We start from the raw sequence: 19876 nt of genomic DNA, 5'->3' as shown, positions 1-19876 counted from the left end.
TTTCTTTACGCAGAGGGTGGTGGGGATGTGGAATGAGCTTCCGGCAGACGTGATCGAGGCAGGATCATTGGTTACATTTAAGGAAAGACTGGATCGTTACATGGATAGGAGGGGACTAGAGGGGTATGGACCGGGTGCTGGTCAGTGGGACTAGGAGGGTGGAGATTTGCTACGGCATGGACTAGTAGGGCTGAACTGGCCTGTTCTGTGCTGTAAGTGGTTATATGGTTATATGGTTACTGTGGGGGAAAAAAAAGGAGAGAAAAGGCTGGGTTTCTTTTGGTGAGTGAGTTGCTATCTTCTATAAGCAACAAGTCAAAAACAAGATGGAATTTTCTTCACATGCCTGGATGAATGCAGTTCAATAACATTGAAGCAATGTCATACCCTGAACGCATGTTTTTCATCTATAAAATGCACCTCAGTTATTTGCCTAGGCTACTCTGAAAACAACTTGTGGCTTCTACCAGTAAGGTCAGACACTTGGAACCACCACCTGACTTGAACATGGGCATTTCCTGCATTACCTAAGAATTCTACTCAGGAGAAAATAAAATGACACAATGCTGGAGAAGCTCAGCAGGTCAAACAGTGTCGTTTTTGAAGCAAAACTTGATTCCCAGACTTGATTCCACAGCCACATTGCCTTCAACTTTTAACTACTCTGGAGAAATGTTTATAAATAGATTTTTCTGTAAGTCAGAAACATTTATTTTCAATACCTATATCATAAAACATACACATCCCATATATCTTCCATTCATAGAATATCTTCTGTGTTCCCACTAACCTTTAATAAAGATACAAATACGATTGATATTAATAGATGACATAATTAGATGAAATACTGTTTAATAATGGTTAAAAATTACATATGTTTCATATGATCATTATAATTTTTTTATTAATAAGTGGCTGTTAAACTCGGAATATTTGTATTTCAATTTATATTGATTAGATTTTCATATGTATATTTAATTTTTTTAAATATCCTTTCTTTTTTAATGGCTCTCCTTAGGAGAGTTGGCTGAAGGGGGGGCGATTTTTTTTTTCTTAAATTAAAAAAAAATGTTCATGTTCATGTTTAATTGCTGTTTATGTCATATATTATTTGTTTTTTGAACTAATAAATAAAGTTTTAAAGGAAAATAAAACAAATATATTTCCTCAAGTGACAAATATTTACTTACAGTTTCTTCAACTGGTGCATTAGAATCAGCTTCTACCTTGATTGATGAGATTGAAGGATTTGCATTAGTCTAAAGGAAAGAAAAATACACTGTGAAATGTTGCATGGAAGTTTTGGGGCATATTAGAAAGCCAAGAACTGGTTATCTGAATGTTATGCCCTTCTTTATTTTAACAAAGGAATTTTCTTCACTCTGAAGAGTTTAGAATAGTTTCAGTTTGTGAAATTTGCTTAATTAGTATTTAGAATGAGATATATTAACGGAGCACCTGATTCTGATACTTTGTGATATTAACAAGCTGATTTAATTTAATTTAGAGATAAAGCATGGCAACAGGGCCTCCCACCTGAACCTGTGATGCCCAAATTCACTCATGTGACCAATTAACCAACTAATCCCTTACGTCTTTGGATTATGGGAGGAGACCCACGTGAACGCAGGAAGAATGTAAACTCCTTAAGGACAGCACAAGATTTGCCCTCTGCTGTGCTGATGCACTCTCCAGGAAGTCCAACAGGGAGAGCTGGGAAAGCTGCCTGCTGATTCCATTCCAAGTCCAGTAACCTCACTGAAATTAAAGGTTGTAAAGTCGAAACTGAACTGAAACTTACCTGCTATTTGATGCACCAATATGTTTCAATGTAATTAATTATTATTGTCTGTTTTTGGTATTTTAATGTTTTTAAATAATTTCATTTTTTAAGTGTTCCTATTTTAGCTCTGTTGATACCCCTATGACATTTCTGGAGGAATTCCATAACCAGCACATACATGCTCAGCAACTATATTTTTTCAGTTTTTATGTCAGATAGGAATCAAAACCCATGATTGTAGTCGAGGATAAAATGGGAAGATGGAGGGACTCAGCAGGTCTGGCAGCATCCATAGAGGGAAAGGAACAGTCAACTTTTCTTTCTTGAAATGGCACATTATATTCCTCCTGGATGGCCTTATCTGAATGGCATGGACATTGATTTTTCCAGATTTAGCTAAATAACCCGCAAGCTGGTTCAACTAGGTTCATTTCTTTACTCTAGTACTTACTTATTTTTCTCTAACTTTTCTTACCCCTCCCCTCCTCGTGTTCTCTCCCTCTAACTGTCTCTCCACCTCTCACACCTTCTGTCTAATATTCTATCTGCGTTCGGCCTTTCCACAGATTTTTTTCCCCATTTTAGATTTTACTAGAATATCGATAAATGTGGAATGACCATTTTTATCCACAGATGCAGTCTGACTAGTTTGCTCAGGATTCCAATATGTGCAGGTTTGTATTTTTCTATGTGTTTCTTGTAATTGTGTTCATTTTCACAGAACTAAGTATTCTTCAATTTTTATGAATGTCAAAAGCAGCCAACAAGCTTAGCATCAGGAACAGGCCACTTGAGTTGAGATAGGCTCTGCACTAAACTACACCGCACCAACTTGCTGCAATCTGACACCTGTACATAATCCTGTACTCAGCAGCATGCTAGAAGAAACTATATGGTGTTTGGGGAAGCAGATCTACCCAAATACATTTTTCAGTGAAGATGAATGACACTCAACTACAACACAAGATTTTAACGTGAAAACTTGTAAATGGCGAGTATTACTGGTACCGTTGTTCCAGAAAATTTTTTGTGTATGATACTGGAGAAAGGAGTTCTTGCAGCTATATACTGAGCTTTATCAAGAAAACTACAATAGAAAGTAAGCTTCAGTTGCATTTGAACATTTAAATAATGGTGTATATTGAGGGAACATTTGAATCCCATAGCAAACCTTGGACAAAGCAGGAGAATTTATAAATGAATTGAGGAAGGACAGATTTTTACAATACTTTACAATATACTGCTTTGAGTTTTTATTGGTTTTGCTTTACTCTTCCTGTTTCACTAAGGTTGGAATCAGATTTATAAATGCATAGCAAAAATTGTTATATAGACATGTCTACAAATTGAAAGCTATAGATTTATAACTGTAAAAGTTAGGTCGTGCAAAAGGAAAGTGTTTCAGGACTAATACTGTTGTCTTAAGTTTGGGTTCTTTCAGTGGGTAACAAGGGAGTGAGGGAGTGACCTGCAGATTGATTAATAGTCTTCAACATGATGCTCTTTTCAGTCTCATGACCACCCATTTCCTTGCCAGTAAGTTTAAAAAAAAATGGAAGGCTCACAATCCAAGCCACAGAAGCTACACTGTACACACTCGGGTGCATATATTCTATTGTATCGCAGTAACACCTCACCGAATGCCTGGAGTGATGGTGAAAGTACCTAATGCTTGGTTGAGATGAAAAGTGCAAGGGAGGATATTACTTGTATTGTATAGAATATTATTTATGAAGTTTGGCTCTTTTAGATTTATTTCCTGAACAATCTTACAACTAATGTTCACATTGCTATCCGATAAATTCTGATCCAGATGGAAACTCTGGACCCAAGGACACCCATAAATCCTACACTATAAATTAAGTTGTTTGAATATTAACACACCCAAGTCAGTATTGCAAAGGTAAGAATGACCAATTAGTTCCAACATATAAATTTCCTTGTAGGAAAAGAAGTTGATGCTGTTTCTTGTGGTCAATAGACATGAAGGAAGTCCATTGGAATGGCAAAATAAACTATTATTGCTTTACAACAGGGCAATCAATACAATTGGAAAAAGGTCTGAGGACATTTGTGAAGGTATTCTAGGACCTACCTTTAAATAGCATGGCGTTTTAATTGTTCAGACCACCCCATCAAATGCTGCTGCTGCAAGGACCTGTCGAATTTAATGTTCTCTCTTGGTTCTGGTCTTTTTCCCTACTGTCACTTCAGTGGCTCTTCCTTATAATTAAGATTTCAATTACTCTATGTATTTGTTTTTCTTTCCAACTCGTCTTTCTCTCTGCCCAAATATTTCACTATTATTCTATTATGGTTTTTTTTCTTTTGAACCCATTTTATTTCCCCTTGATGCTGCTTTGTCATAAGTACATAATTCCAGGAATGACCCCAGAAATGCTTACTCACAATATGTTCTATCATTAAAACTAAACTGAGTAGTTTCAAATGAGAGAGAGAGAGAGCAAATGTGTGCTTGGGTTGTCAAGTGTGATATGACTCACTCCCAAGAACAAAACGGACTCATGTTTTACCACCTTGTGTTAAGCAAGGATCAACATGGTAACAAGTCAGGAGTATCTAACCACAGAAATGGTAAGTAATGACGTGGTTAAAGTTTGTGATACAGCAATGGCCACAAACATCCTTGATGGTTATTATTTTCCACAAATCTGTATTTCAGGTGAATACAAGAAATTCTTAAAATTATTATGCTGTAATTGTTTTTTAAAAAAAGCCAAAGGCAAAACCAATGATTTAGATAATGCCCCTGATCCATCGACAGCCACCATGAAGGCCCTAAATGTTGAAGAGAGGAACATAGCAAAAGGGCACAGCCCTTGTGAGTGAAGTACTGATTGTCAGAATATGAATAAGATTTCTGGCCAACTGGACAGGTTCTAGGGCAGTGTGTGTACAATCTTGGATTTTGAAATGATGCTTTTCAGACACATTTGACTGACTGAAACAATCTGATAAACTAGAATACAAATATTCAGGCCACTGCAGTAAGAATAACTTCTAAACTTGTAGTCACAAATATTACTCTGTAAGTGAAACCTAAAGTAATGGACTTCAGAAAGCTGTCTTCTCAGATCTCACCTAAGTTGGTGACCATAGATTTCAACAAAATCTATTTCTTGTCCTTGGCAGAAATAAGGATTAGGAATAATGTGCTGCTGCCAAATGGGTAAGAGGAATATCAACCAGGAAATGAGATCAAGAGAGTGGGGAAAAAAAAACCTGTTGATGTCTAGCGTTTGAAATAAAAACAGAAAATGCTGCAAAAAATCACTCAGCATTTTAGGCAGCATTCTGTGGAAAGAATTTCAAGTTGAAGACACTTCATCCTAACTGGGAAAATGAGAAAAACAGTGTTTGGAGAAATGCAAGGAAGAGTGAATAAGATAAAATTAATATTCCTAATAAGGCAAGGTCAGGATTTCCATGGAGATAAACAGTTGTTGATAGCTGGAATATTGGGGGTTTAAGCTTGCAATGTGACAAAATTTTTTTGGTTCCAAAGTGGCCAGTTCCTTATGGAATTTATAGCACATCTTTATCTTTGGGTATCAACAGCCAGCACAACTAATTCTTCCTCTATCTCCATCCCGCTGTTTGTTGCCTTGCTTCCAATAACGAATGAATTTTCAACTCAATTATATTCACTGTGAAATCTCACTGCCCATCTTCCAATCATGCATGTGTTTTGTTTTCCTCAGTATGCATTTGTTAGGCTTCCAAATTCCTGACACTTTTGCACATAGCTTCAATATTGTACACCATTATATTTTTGACCTCTTGTTTAGTTGCTTATTCTTGTCAGTAACACTGATCAGTTTACAGCCCTCTCTACTACTAATTTTAAATGCAAAACCAATGACCTACTGGATTTACAGCTTCATCCTGACTTAAGTACATCTCTTCCCTGCTTCTGAATTTTTTGGTGACTTTCAACTTCACCGTTATTTTAGGTCTGGCAGTGTGGAGGTATCAATATACAGTACCAGTTTTAAAAACAAGGAAGAGCTTTCTCAGCACATTACTAATGCAGTATTTGACTCCTTAGACATCCAACTTTCTAGGGCTGGAATTCTTATGGCCAGCCTTCTGCTTCACAGGGTCAGAGTTTTCTCAGGCGTTACCCCAAAGTTCGGCTGAATTGCTGCAAGTTTAAGTTTATTTTGGAAGGCAGTGGCAACTTATGGTGCTTGGCACTGACTGCAAAATCAGAATCCAACATGATAGTCTGGATGACGTCATTGATCATTCAGGTCAAGTCTAGAACAATAGAACATTACAGCACAAAAAACAGGCCCTTCTAGTCTGAGCCAAATTATTATTTTGCATGGCCCACTGTCCTGCACCCAATTCCATACCCCTCCCATCCATGTACCTGTCCAATTTTTTAAACAGTAAAATTGAGCCCACATTCAATACTTTAGCTGGCAGCTCGTTTCATACTCTTACTATCTGTGTGAAGAAATTCCCCCTAATTTTTTTCCCATTTCACCCTTAACCCATATTCTCTGCTTTGTATCTCATCTAACCTTAGTGGAAAAAAGCCTACTTGCATTTACTCTATCTATACCCATCATAATTTTAAATACCTCTATCAAATCTTTCCTCATACTTCTACATTCCAAGGAATAAAGTCCTAACCTGTTTAACCTTTCCCTGCAACTCAGTTCCTGAAGTCCGGGCAACATCCTAGTATATCTTCTTTGCAATCTTTCTATCTTATTGATATCTTTCCTGTAGTTAGGAACACAATACTCCAAATTTGGCCTTACCAATGTCTCATACAACTTTAATATAACATCCTAACTCCAATACTCAATACTTTGATTTATGAAGGCTAATATTGCAAAAGTTGTCTTTACAACCCTATCCACCTGCAAAGACACTTTCAGGGAATTGTGTATCTGTATTCCCAGATCCCTCTGTTCTACCACAAACCTCAGTGCCCTACCATTAAATGTGTATGTCCTTCCTTGGATTGTTCTTCCAAAATACACATCTCACACTAGTCTGCATTAAATTCCATCTGCTATTTTTCAGCCCATTTTTTCAGCTTGTACAGATCCCTCTGCAAGCTTTGTAAACCTTGTTCATTATCCACATCACCTCCATTTTACCATATTATCATATTATTGATATAGATGTCAAACAACAATGGTCCAAGCACTGATCCCTGAGGAACACCACTAGTCACAGGCCTCCATTCTCTCCTGTCCAGCCATTGTTGAATCCAGTTCACTACTTCACCATGAATACCTAGCATCTGAACCTTCCTGACTAACCTCCCATGTAGGACCTTGTGAATGGCCTTACTATAGTCCATGTGGACAACATCTACAGCCTTTCCTTTGTCAGCTTTCCTGGTAACCTCCTTGAAAAAGTATAAGATTGGTTAAACACTACCTACCACGCATAAAGCCATTTTGACAATCCATTTTTCTGAACTTCATGTACCAAATGGTACCTTGAAAGATTCCACCACCATTCCATGCACCCACCACTCTGTGTGAAAAAACCTACCTCTTGTATCCCTTGTCCATATTTCTAAGCATCTTAAAACTATGCCCCTCATGTTGATCATTTCAGCCCTGAGAAAAAGGCTCTGGCCATCCACACAATCAATGCCTCTCATCATCTTGTACACCTCTATCAAATCACCTCTCATCATCCGTTGCTCCAAGGAGAAGACTGTTCATTCAACCTGTTCTCCAATCCAGGCTGCATCCTTGTAAATCTCCTTCGCATCCTTTCTAAGACATCCACATCCTTTCTCTAGTGAAGATTCCTTCTTGAATCCCTCTCATCTTCAAACAATCTTTTATTTATCTGCCCTAACTTTTGCTGGTGACAATTACTGTTAACTTTTGTTCATCATTACTCCTTGAAAAACCTTGGGATCAAGAGATTCTGTTGACCAAAGGCACCATTCAAATACAAGTTTTACTGATATAATTTCTGATTGTTGTGCTGGACTTTAAGTTGTAAGGTATCCAATCAAAGGCAGTCTTTTCCCATCTTCACCCACTAATTGAGTGATATTGTCTATTGATAAAAATGGATGCAAGTTGAAAATCATTCTTGAAAAGAAACAATCTGTAACTGGTTGTACAATAGTTATGTATAGCTGACCATGGAAGACAATGACATTCTGGCAGGAAGAACAAACATTGAGGGACAATGTACCTTTCAAGGCAATGGGCCAAGTGTGGCCACTAGTTGCAACCAGGAGATATTCTTCCTTTAGGAGGCTGCAGATGTCAGTGGCAATTTGTTGTGATCATCTGAGCAACTTGCAGACTTTAGATAGTTAAGGCACACAGGCCTTAGATGAATGGTGAGACATGCAGGCCTTAATGATTGAGGCACATGGGCCTTAGATGAAGTTGGGAGTTCCTGAAGTGGGTGAAAGATACTGGGGTGACAGAATGTTGATTATTTATGACACCCTGGTTGAGGTGCTTCGGAGATGTGTCCTTTTCAGATGCGTGCCTCCTTCTGCAATTAAAACCCTTTTTGTGGGTCAGTAAAGTAGAATGCATTATTTCTTCTGCAACTTTGAAAACCTCTTTCGTGTTTCAGTAGAAATGGTCTCATTCCTCTGCAAGGAAAAGGAGGAAATCTAACAATTCTGTCTATAACCACACAATGAGGCCAAGTGGGATTCTCATTCCCACACAGGAGGTGGAAGAGCTATTGACTTGTGCTGCTTCCTCAAAATGGCCAAATTAACAGGCTATCGCTAACATTCATATAGCTATGTAAAAAGTACAATTTATAAACTATAGGATTACAACGAAAATATCAATTAGCACCAAGCAAGGGCAGTGTGATGGCACTGTTATAGGTTATAGCCTGGTGGCTGCAGGGAAGAAATAGTCTTTAAGCTGGTTAGATTCCATAAAAGCCTTCTCAATGATGGGAGAAGAGAAAATAGAGTGTGTCCAGAGCACGTTACAGGTCTTTCAGTATGTTGACTGTCTTTTAAGTCAGGTCACCCTTATTTATTGTTCATACCATGCTCGCACAGTAAAGACAAGATAGCATTTCTCCAAGACCATGGATCATATTTACATAAAAATAAGTTAGAATAGAAGTTAAACACAGTAAAATATTAAGTATACAGAAAAAGTTGACGCTACACTATCCACATATGTTCTGGGAATTCAGGAGCCTGATGGCTTGGGGGGGAAAAAAAACTGTTGTTCAATCTGGACATAAGGGCCCAAGTGCTACTGTACCTCCTACCAAATGCCAGAAGAGAGAACAGTTTATTTGATGGATGTGTGCCATTCTTCATAATGTTTATTGCCTTTCGCCTGTATTGAGTATTGTGGATGCCTTTCATGGTAGGAAGAGAGCCCCTAATGATCTTTTCCAATGACTTCACTATCCTCTGCAAGGTCTTGCAGTCTGAGGTGGCACAGCTTCCAAACTAGGTGGTTATGCAGATGCACAGGATGCTCTGAATACATCCTCTGTAGAATGTAGTGAGGATGGAGGATCGAAGATGAACATTCCTCGGCCTTCGTAGGAAGTAGAGGAGCTGCTAGCCTTTCTTGGCTATGGAGCTGGTGTTAAGAGACCAGGTGAGATTCTCCAAGGAACTTGATTCTCTTGACGACCTCAACAATCAAGCCGACAATGGCAAGCAGAACATGGTCCCTCATGCCCTCCTGATGTTGACAACTATCTTTATTGTTTTACTAACATTCAGATATAGGTTGCTGGCTCTGCACTAGTCTATTAGCGACTGCACCTATGTGTGCTGACCCCTCATTCTTACTAATAAGGCTCACCACAGTCGTGTCGTCAGCGAACCTGTTGATATAATTCGAGCTGTGTTTAGCTGCACAGTCATGGGTCAGCAGAGTGAACAGCAGGGGACTAAGAATGCAGCCCTGGGGGGCTCCTGTGCTCAATGTGATGGTCTTGGAAATGTTGCTTGAGGTCTCGCCGACAGGAAGTCAAGGATCCAATTGCAGATGGACTTAGCAGGCTCAATTTCCTTATGAGGTATTGAGGTATGATTGTGTCGAATGTCGAACTGAAGTCAATAAACAGCATTTGAACATATCAGTCCTTATTTTCCAGGCGATGGCAGGGGTGGGGTCCAGTGACGGGGGCAGCAGGAGCTTGATGTGCCCCATGTCGAGCCTCTTGAAGCACTGCATGACGATGGACGCGAGTGCGACAGGGTGATAGTCATTGAGGCAGGACTCAGGCGACTTCTTCAGCATGGAGACAATGGTTGCGGCTTTGAACTAGGTTGGGACCACAGCCCTTCTCAGGGAGATGTGAAAGATGTCGGTGAGAACATCTGCTAGCCGAGCCACGCATCCCTTGAGAACTCTGCCGGGAATGTTATCTGGTCCAGCAACTTTCTGTGGGTTGACCTTCCCTATCACTCTTCACATCATCCACTGCAAGACACCTGCACCTGATCATTTGGAGCAAAGGTGATCTTCTTCGCTGCCATGTCGTTTTTTGCCTCAAAACGCATGTAAAAGTTGTTCAGTACATCTGGAAGGGAGGCATCACCAGCACAGGCAGATAATGTAGTCTTGTGGTTGGTGATATCTTGGATGCCCTTCCACATCTGTCGCATGTCCTTGCTCTCCAGGAAATGACTATAAATGTGCTGGGCATGTGCATGCTTTGCTTCCCTGAAGGCCTTGGACAGTTTGGCTCTTGCAATAGCTTGGACTACTTTTTCATCGGCTCTGAAGGCGGCATCTCTGTTCCTGAGCAGTACACACAGTCATCCATGGTTTCTGATTAGAGTAAGTAATGATGGTCTTGGGCACAGTGATGTAGCTGGTCACTGATACCGTATACTCCTCCAGATTGATGCAGTTTCCACCGGTTGCTGCTTCCTTGAACATGTGCCAGTCAGTGCGCTCAAAGCAATCTTGAAGTGCATGAATGGCCCCCACTGGCCAGATTTTAACCTGCTTCAGAATTGTTCTGGAGCATCTGATGAGCAGTCTGTATGCTGAAATTAGCATTATAGAGATGCGGTCTGAGTATCTGATATGCGTCGGAAATGTTCGTATACACAAAGTCCCATGTGCTCACCCCTCTTGTAGTGAGGCAGCAGGAAATGTACATTGAATACATGGGGGGAGGGAAGATTGTTTTATATTCTAGGTGTATTTACTATCTTCTGCCACTTTTTCCTCTTCAGCAGAGTAGCTCCCATTCCACGGTGTAATGTACCCATCAGTATGTTTTCAATGGTGCATCTGTAGAAATTGTTGAGGGACAAGGGAGCATGCTGAATTTCTTTCATCTTTCTTAGAAGTAGAGTGGTAGGAGTGGGGGAAGGATCTGCATCTCTACTCAATAATACTGTTAATATTTTGCATTGAATCCATGAAATAACAGATTCTAGGAAAGAATAACATTTTAGGTAACACAAAATCCTTTTGGGAGTTTGGGCCCCAAAGCTGCAGAAGTTTTTGTTTCGAATACAGGTCTGAAAGTTGATGCACTTGCCAGAATTACATATCTTTAGAAAGTAGCTAACAGTAGGGTAATGACAGAAATCTGACAACTGGCATCACCCTGTCCTCACTAATCAATCTGCAAACATTTTGCTGGAAATGAGAAGCACAACACTTAATTCCTCAATCATTGGAAAATCAAGGCATAAAAAAATGCATCAAAATATGTCACTGGCCATTTCTTGACTTGTAAAATACAGGATAAATTTCAATCCAATAAATCCTAAGCAAAAAAATAATTGGTCGAATATCTTTTCAGAACTTCACTTGATAATGAGTGTAGGAGTTGTTGAAAACTTCTGCCTTATTCTCCTTAATGGCCTGAAAACAACAGGTGAGCCCATTTGGCGTCCAACATCTTTTCTGTTAAGTGTGGAAAATTCAAATAAAAGTAGCCAAGAAATCTTCAACAACCATGTAGTCTCCAACTTTAGATTTGAATTCTCAAGCAAGTGCTCAGCTCAAAACATTCTAAAACATGTGAGGCCTCAATTTCAAAACCAACAGAAATCTCATCTCATGAAGCATTATCAGATCAGATACTATATATAACTTTCCACTGTACTATAAGCCTTGGCCAGCCACTCTCAACTGGGGCCACAGCAGATTGAAGGAAGTTCACAGACGAAACTCCTTAATATAGGGGGGCCGGGTCCCAAAGTGTACAGGAGGCATGTAAATTACATATTAAACATTTTTTGGGGAAGGAAAGGACTTTGCTGCTAAGATTTGATATATAATTGCCAAGCTACATGAGATTTGTTTTGAAGGTTAGAGGCATTTGGAAACAGCCTAGAACAGGGGTCGGCCACCTTCCGCATTAAAAGACATTTGGGCCTGTTTCTCACCAAATAGAAATATCTTATTACATGAAATTACCATTTATTTGGCAAAAGGAAGACAAAGATTCTCCATTAGCATTAACATTACCGGGCATCCCTTGCAGGCGGAGAAAGAGAGGCAAAAAAGAGTTCCTCCAGAGTCACTAGGTGTCCATGGATTCGCCTCTAATACTCTTGTAGCCTCTGCAGCCACACAAACTCTAGTTCAGTTCAACCATTGGCAACCCACCCAGCTCCAAACCTCTGCCACGATGAGGAAGACTTCAACCCACCTTGGCCTTAGCATCTTCCCAAATCCCAGTTCTGATACCTGATTCTCACAAGCCAGTCTACAGTAGCCCACAACCTGAAGTGAATCCTTTGACTGCAAGTCGCCAGTAGCCTATGTGGGTTCTACACCCACCAGCCCCCAACAGCTCAACACCTGTGTGTATCTTTCAGCCGCAGACCCCCTTGCTGGTCCACCACCTTGGTTACCGGATCATCTCCTCTGCTTCTCCTTCTCAATGGGGTGTGTTCTCTGTCTCCTGGTGCCCTGTGCTAGGCGGCTGCTCCGCCAGAGTCTGCAACCCCTTGAGGCCGCTGCCGAACATAGGCGCTGCTGCGGTCACAGGATTTGAAAATAAAACACCGTTTCCATCGGAAATAGGAGTGTGTGGCAAGACCCCACGAGGGAGCGTTGCGTCTCCACTCCCTACTCTCTCCTGATCCGTGCCAGTAGCAGTACTATCATTACAGCAGCTCCGCAGCACCACCATTTTTCTTTGTCTTGCATCGACAGACAATAACACACTAATTTAAAACTTTCCACTGTACTATAAGCCTTGGCCAGCCACTCTCAACTGGGGCCACAGCAGATTGAAGGAAGTTCACAGACGAAACTCCTTAATAAATGGTTGGGGAGGGGGGATGGGTCCCAAAGTGTACAGGAGGCATGTAAATTAAACATATTAAACATTTTTTGGGGAAGGAAAGGACTTTGCTGCTAAGATTTGATATATAATTGCCAAGCTACATGAGATTTGTTTTGAAGGTTAGAGGCATTTGAAAACAGCCTAGAACAGGGGTCGCCACCTCCCGCATTAAAAGACATTTGGGCCTGTTTCTCACCAAATAAAACCCATCTGGAGCTGCAAAACCAGCTTGATCCCTAAAATGAAGAAAACACCGCAGATATAGTTTCATTACACTTATGCTATGAATAGAAGGACTATTATTTGTTACATTTACGAAATAAAGGAACTACAAACAGAAAACGACTGACATTTTATTTCTGTTTATAACAAAGCAAAACAACAAATTCTTTTGAACTCCTTGAAAAAAAAGACACCGGCACACAAGTTTCAAATAAAATACACAATGCGGGTCTGTTTGAGTCCATCGTTTATTTGCGGAATTAAAAAAAAAGAAATATTCAATTTAATTAAAAAGAGCAAAGAAAAACTGCCAGTTTGTATTTTATTCTGAAAGTTGCCGCCATCCGTTGATTTCCTCAGTCACGTGGCTACAGCAGTCAACCGCCAACCTAAATATTAAACACAACTACATCAGTCCAATATAAAAATATATTCTTTTCTTTTCTTTGGCTTGGCTTCGGGACAGGCAGACACGGTTGCAGGGGAAAATTGGTTGGTTGGGGTTGGGTGTTGGGTTTTTCCTCCTTTGTCTTTTGTCAGTGAGGTGGGCTCTGCGGTCTTCTTCAAAGGAGGTTGCTGCCCGCCGAACTGTGAGGCGCCAAGATGCACGGTTTGAGGCGATATCAGCCCACTGGCGGTGGTCAATGTGGCAGGCACCAAGAGATTTCTTTAGGCAGTCCTTGTACCTCTTCTTTGGTGCACCTCCGTCACGGTTTGCCAAATAATAACTCCTGAACCTCAATGCACAGCTGATCAATGTCAGGGCCGTAAGACGTCATTTAGATCTTCTCGCAGGATTGCATGCTGTCATCTGTGAGGCACAAGCGAGGTTTGCTTTTTATGTAGTTCATGCTGGAGAAAACCTGCATGCAAAAGTATGTGATTCCAAAGATTGACAGGACTCCGAATGTATATTTTTTCAAGTGTCGGAAATTGAATTCCATATTTCGAACAGAAGTTTGTCCAGTTTGGGGAGATTTTCAATTTCACTCCATTTGTGCTTCTGAGCAAGATTGGCCTTCTGACGAGCAACATCTTCAAGATCAGCTGTCAAGCTTCTGAACTTAGACACCCATAAGTCTTTGTCAGCTATTATTGGCCAGTTCGATCTCAAGATTGGGTTGACTTACATCTGTAATTGCAGTCATATTCAATAGGGATACATCAATATTTATGGGAGTGACAGGGAAGGACAAAGTGTTTTTTTCCTCTCTGAACTCAATGAATCTTTCCCCAAACACAGTTTGCATTGCAATGATTGCACGCTATAAATGCTCATAATTGATCTGATTGTGTGCTTCTTTGAACTCTCTCAAAGAGGGGAAGTGAGACAGCGTACCTCTCTGTACATCTCTAGCAAACACTCTCATCTTGTGCTCATATGCCAAAACCTCCTCCAGCATCTGCAGGGCTGTGCCTCCTTTCCCCTGAAGACTTCTGTCCAGCATGTTAAAGTGTGCTGTCATATTCACCATGAAGTGCAGCTTTTCCAGACAATCTGGTTGTTTTAGCTCTGGAAAGGTGAGTCCTTTGCTTTACAGGAAAGTTTTTACAAGCTCCAGATATACAACAAACTACTTCAGCACCTCCCCTTTGGACAGTCACCAGACTTTGTTGTGCAGCAGGAGTTCAGAGTATGTGCTTTCAACTTCTTCCAGTAATGAATGGAACTGTTGGTGGTTTAATCCTTTTGCCATTATTTTCTTCACTATCTGTATGACAAGATTCATCACTTCTGTGTATTCCAGAGGAAACGTTTGAGCGGACAATGCCCCTTGATGCAGGATGCAGGGAAGCGTCAGCAGTTTTCTATCTAGCGACTTCTGAAGTAAAGTCACAAAACCCTTCTGTGCTCCTGTCATACTCGGTGCCCCATCAGTAACCAATGACACCAAGTGGGTGGTATTTATTTCTTTGGTCTTTAAACAATCTAACACAGCCTCACAGATGTCCTCCCCCCCACGTGTTTGGCCTTTAGGTGGTATCAACTCAATGATTTCTTCCTGTGGCCCAGCAGAGTTCACATATCTGCATAATAGTGCTATTTGCTGAATATCATTTACATTTTTTGATTCGTCACAGGCGATTGAGTACGCTGGAGCCAAATTAATGTCCCTAATTAGTTCACTGGTGATATTTGCTGTCATTTTTATGGTCCTGTCCTTGACAGTCTTTGCAGAGAGTGGTATATCTGTTGATTTTCTGAACAATTTCACTCTTGTTTTTGAAGTCCGAGAATAGATGTTCTGATATCTTGATAAACAATTCTTTGATATATTCCCCATCTGTGAACAGCTTCCAGTGCCTAGCTATCTCCCGAGCTGCCACAAAACTAGCTAGAGTACTTGAATTTGTAGATTTCATCCAATTCTTCGAAGTATTTTTACTCTGATCATCAGAAACTTTTTTTTTGGATTTATCCATGGTTAGCTTACCGGGGGTCAAAAGTTCAAAACAAGTCACTTGCCGGGCGGTGACAGGTGATACACAGTGGTATCAACCACTACAATGCTGTGATGCAAATTATGATCAACAAAATATTACAAAACATTTTATTTTAATGTTACAAGATCACCTTAATCTCCAAAATAATAATTATTACATGAATAAAACTAATTAAATAAAAAATAATTTAAATTAAATAGCCATTTACTGTATTCACATTATTTTCTCAAAGCCACAGGGAGCCACAGCAGAGGGATGAAAGAGCCGTGGGTTGCAGACCCCTGGCCTAGAATGACGGAGATAAATTCCTTGCATCCAATATAATTGCATTTGACTAGTCTTGAACCAAGGTTTTATGTGGTTGGTAGGAAAGAAATACGGAGGAAACTAATGTAACTTGACTGCTTCATAGGGAAGAGGGACAATAAACGTTGATCAGTCTTAAGGGGGCAATGGTCAGAAGGTGGTTGAGAATGGCTGCTGTAGGAATTTCTGTTAGTTTCTAGTTTTGACAATTAGTCAAAGCTACATGGTTTCTGTTAACCACTCCCTGTGCTACTGCCGCTGAGTTTATTGTCGACTCATTCTACATTTGCGCTGAAATTCTTACTTGCTGCAGCCAAACAGATACTTGTAAAGAAAAACTACAATAGAAATCTAATTAAATTAAGAGAGAAAATAACTACACAAATACTGTAGAGTATTTATTCCACTTTGATTCTAGTGCAAAAAAGAGTGATTTGCAATAGTGCAAGCAATCCTGAGCAGTCTATGATTAGTACACCAAGGGGAGTTACAAGAATTTGATAGCTGATGGAAAGAAAACATTGTTGAATCTTGAGGTTCTGGTTTACAGGCTTCTGTACTTTCTGCCCATCAGTAGCAGTGAAAAGAGGGTGTAATTGGGCCAGAAGAGGCCCTTTATGATGTTGGCTGCCTTTTGAGGCAATGGATGGTCAGAGCCTGTGATGGATCTTGCTATGTTTTATGACCTTCTACGTTCCTGAGCAATCAAATTCCCAAACCAGGCTGTGATGCAACCAGTCAGTATGCTTTCCACAATATACTCTCCAACCAGACAACATTAACATCGACTTCTCCAGTTTCCATTAATCCCCAACCCCCACAAAATGCTCTTTTCCTATCTCTCTGTCTCCTTTCCTCCAGCTCCCCACCTCTTCCCATCCCTCCCTATTCAGCAAGCTACCCCCTCACCCATCATCTCAGCTTTCTATTTCTCTTCTACCCTCCCACCTTCCACATGAAGCATGTAAATGTTGACCCTCGTTTTCTAGGACCCCAAATCTGTTATTTTTTTCATACATTGTCTGTAAAAGTATCCCCACCTACCAGAGGTCCCAATACCCCGATCACGGACTCTCACCTTGGCCCCGTCCAACCATCCACCAGTGTTTCCAACCACGGACTTTTGCCTAGGTCCTGGCTGCCCACCCATCTGAACTCCTGGCACCCTGACTGCAGACTTACCATCCAGACTTGGCCAGCCTCCCACCCATCAGAGCTCCTGACACTCCAAGCACAGACTTGTCACCCAGACCCATCCTTCTGTCTGCCCATCTGAACACTCAATGCCTGGATTGACACAGGTACTTACCAAAGTCAAACAAAGTATACATGTAATGCCTAAATTTTACCCTAAAATTGATCCACAAAATTCAATAATTACTCATGGATAAGTGGTATATCTACCCATGACCTCTTCCCTGTTAGCCCCTGTTTTAATTGTACCTAATTGACTCGTTATGTGCATGGTTTTATAACTCCAAAGGAAATAGGCCAATGACCATTTATCTCAAGCAAAATATTTCAGTATCAATTGGATCTAGCGCAGTGATTCTCAACCTTCTCCTCCCACTCACAGACCAATTTAAGCATTCCCTTACTAAAGTGATATGTGAGTGGAAAGAGAAAGGTTGAGAACTACTGGGCTAGATGCACCTCCTGGAATTGACACATGTAGTTTTCCAATGCCCACATTCAGTTGGCGTAGTTTGTATGTGGAGGGCCTTTATTGCTGGTCCTCTGCTAACTGGAGTCCAGTGGGTAATGTGAACAACAACAGGGTCTTGATCAGCTAAGTGCAGAAGCCCTGCTCACAAAGTGCCCTTGCTTGCCTTGAAAGGGATCAAAATTGGAGCTGCTGTTTTGCAAGTTGTGAAACAAGCGTGTCCTTTCGATGGTTTTAAATGTATTTAACGTTCAACATCATTTAAAAAACAATTTAAAAAAACCCGAGTTTCCTAAATCCCTACTGAAATCCCATGTATAGTATCCAAACAGTGAATAGAACATAGTGTAGCAGCTCACTGGAGGTTTAATCCAAAGATGTCACGATGCGATGACGTTATTTGGAACGTGCGGGGTTTAAAAAGCTGCGCGTGACTGTTGAGCAAATGATTTTTACTGAACTTTGACTTGACTACGTCTGATCATTTTCTCATTCTTCATTTTGCACTGTGACACAGTTGCTACATTGGTGATCCCGTCGGGCCAAAATGGATTTTGGACCCAACATGGACAATGCAACGGTTTCATTGTACAATACTTCAATATAATGCCAGAAACTCCCAGCGAGATTGTGTCTATTAATCAACTTAAGGCAGAGTTCAGCAGCAGAGCCAACTGAACAATTTGGCCTTCCATTTATCAGTAAGACACAGATTTCAATATTTCATTGTGTGTGTATGTGTGTGTGTGTGTATGTATAAAAGATGCCTATGTGTGTGTGTGTGTTTGTGTGTGTGTGTGTGTGTGTGCGCGCGCATGTATAAAAGATGCCTGTGTGTGTGTGTGTTTGTGTGTGTGTGTGTGTGTGTGCGCGCATGTATAAAAGATGCCTGTGTGTGTGTGTATAAAAGATACCTGTGTGTGTGTGTATAAAAGATGCCTGTGTATGTGTGTGTGTGTGTGTGTGTGTGTGTGTGTGTATATAAAAGATGCCTGTGTGTGTGTGTGTGTGTGTATATAAAAGATGCCTGTGTGTGTGTGTGTGTGTGTGTGTTATATATAAAAACATGTACATATCCACACACATTTACACACACACATGTACTAATACTAATAGGTGAATGTTGGTTGTAGTGATCAAAACCATCACCAAATTTCAATATGATCCAGCCCATTCTGCCATTTCTACTACTAATACTTCATTCAAATTTAAGCTTTGTCGGGGGGCGTGGCAAGATGGCGTAAGGATCAGACGTGCTTTCCAGTCCTCTCCTGACTCTATCTTATAGTTTTGTCTAGAAATGCCCGTTAAAATTCTTTAAAAGTTTAGATAATTTCGGTGCTGTTAATTTAATTTATGATGGTACAATTGGTGGAAAAGAGCAAAAAAAAACGACAACAGATCATCAAAAAACTACATTTTCCAAAAGTTCAAGTTTTGGAGCCTACCTACAGGAAAGACACCGGGACTCAGCGTGAAATGGATCCCAGGAGAGAGGTACAGTGTTTGGATGTAGAGCTCTATGTTACATCGGTAGAGCCCCCTAAAGAGGGCGCCAAACAGCCTTTAGAACAAAGAGTTACTCAAAGGCATTTGTCAACTGTAGAGGTGGCGCTGCAAACTGCATCTCTTGAGATAAAAGAACCTATACAACTTGATGTACTGGGAGAACTTAATACATTATGGACTGGGGAAAACCCCGGCCAGCGTCCTCCAGTTATTGCTGGAGAGGCTGTGGCTGGGGTTTCCACACGCAGTCATACTACAAGGAAGGCAACCAGAATGAAGGAAGGAACAGAAGATCCTTTGGTTATGCAGAAGAAGCAGGAATCTGTTGAGCCAAAATCTCTTCCAATTGAAAAGATTTTTGTGAATCTTGAATCTAAATTATCTTATACAATGCAGGGATTATCCAAGATTATGACTGAACTTGGTACTAGGTTTAATACTCTGGTGAAAATACATTCTCAACAGATGGCTGAGTTTGGAGCTTTTAAGCTTGAAGTGAGAGATAAATTTAATTCGTGTGAAGAAGATATAGACGAAATACAGGATCAAGTTTTTGATGTGACCAAAATGGTCGAAGACTTACAAACTCAAAATAAAAATTTGGTGGAAAAGATTGATTATTTGGAAAACCAATCCAGACGGAACAATATAAAGATTATTGGTTTGCC

The 19876-nt window shown here is 40.4% G+C and overlaps 1 protein-coding gene across 4 annotated transcripts in view; it reads right to left on the bottom strand.

Moving 5' to 3' along the window:
- The window catches only part of ahi1 (Abelson helper integration site 1), a 343535-nt gene that overhangs the window by 34361 nt on the left and 289298 nt on the right, over positions 1–19876 (bottom strand). For all 4 annotated transcript variants that reach the window (XM_069887253.1, XM_069887251.1, XM_069887254.1 and 1 more), the window contains one exon: positions 1191–1259. In XM_069887253.1, the coding sequence (XP_069743354.1) occupies positions 1191–1259 (69 nt within the window). The remainder of the gene's footprint in view (positions 1–1190; positions 1260–19876) is intronic.

This window comes from Narcine bancroftii, chromosome 6 (assembly GCF_036971445.1).
Source record: "Narcine bancroftii isolate sNarBan1 chromosome 6, sNarBan1.hap1, whole genome shotgun sequence".
NCBI lineage: Eukaryota > Metazoa > Chordata > Chondrichthyes > Torpediniformes > Narcinidae > Narcine > Narcine bancroftii.
Note: the sequence above shows the minus strand (reverse complement) of the source record. Positions and strands in the feature narration are given on the sequence as shown.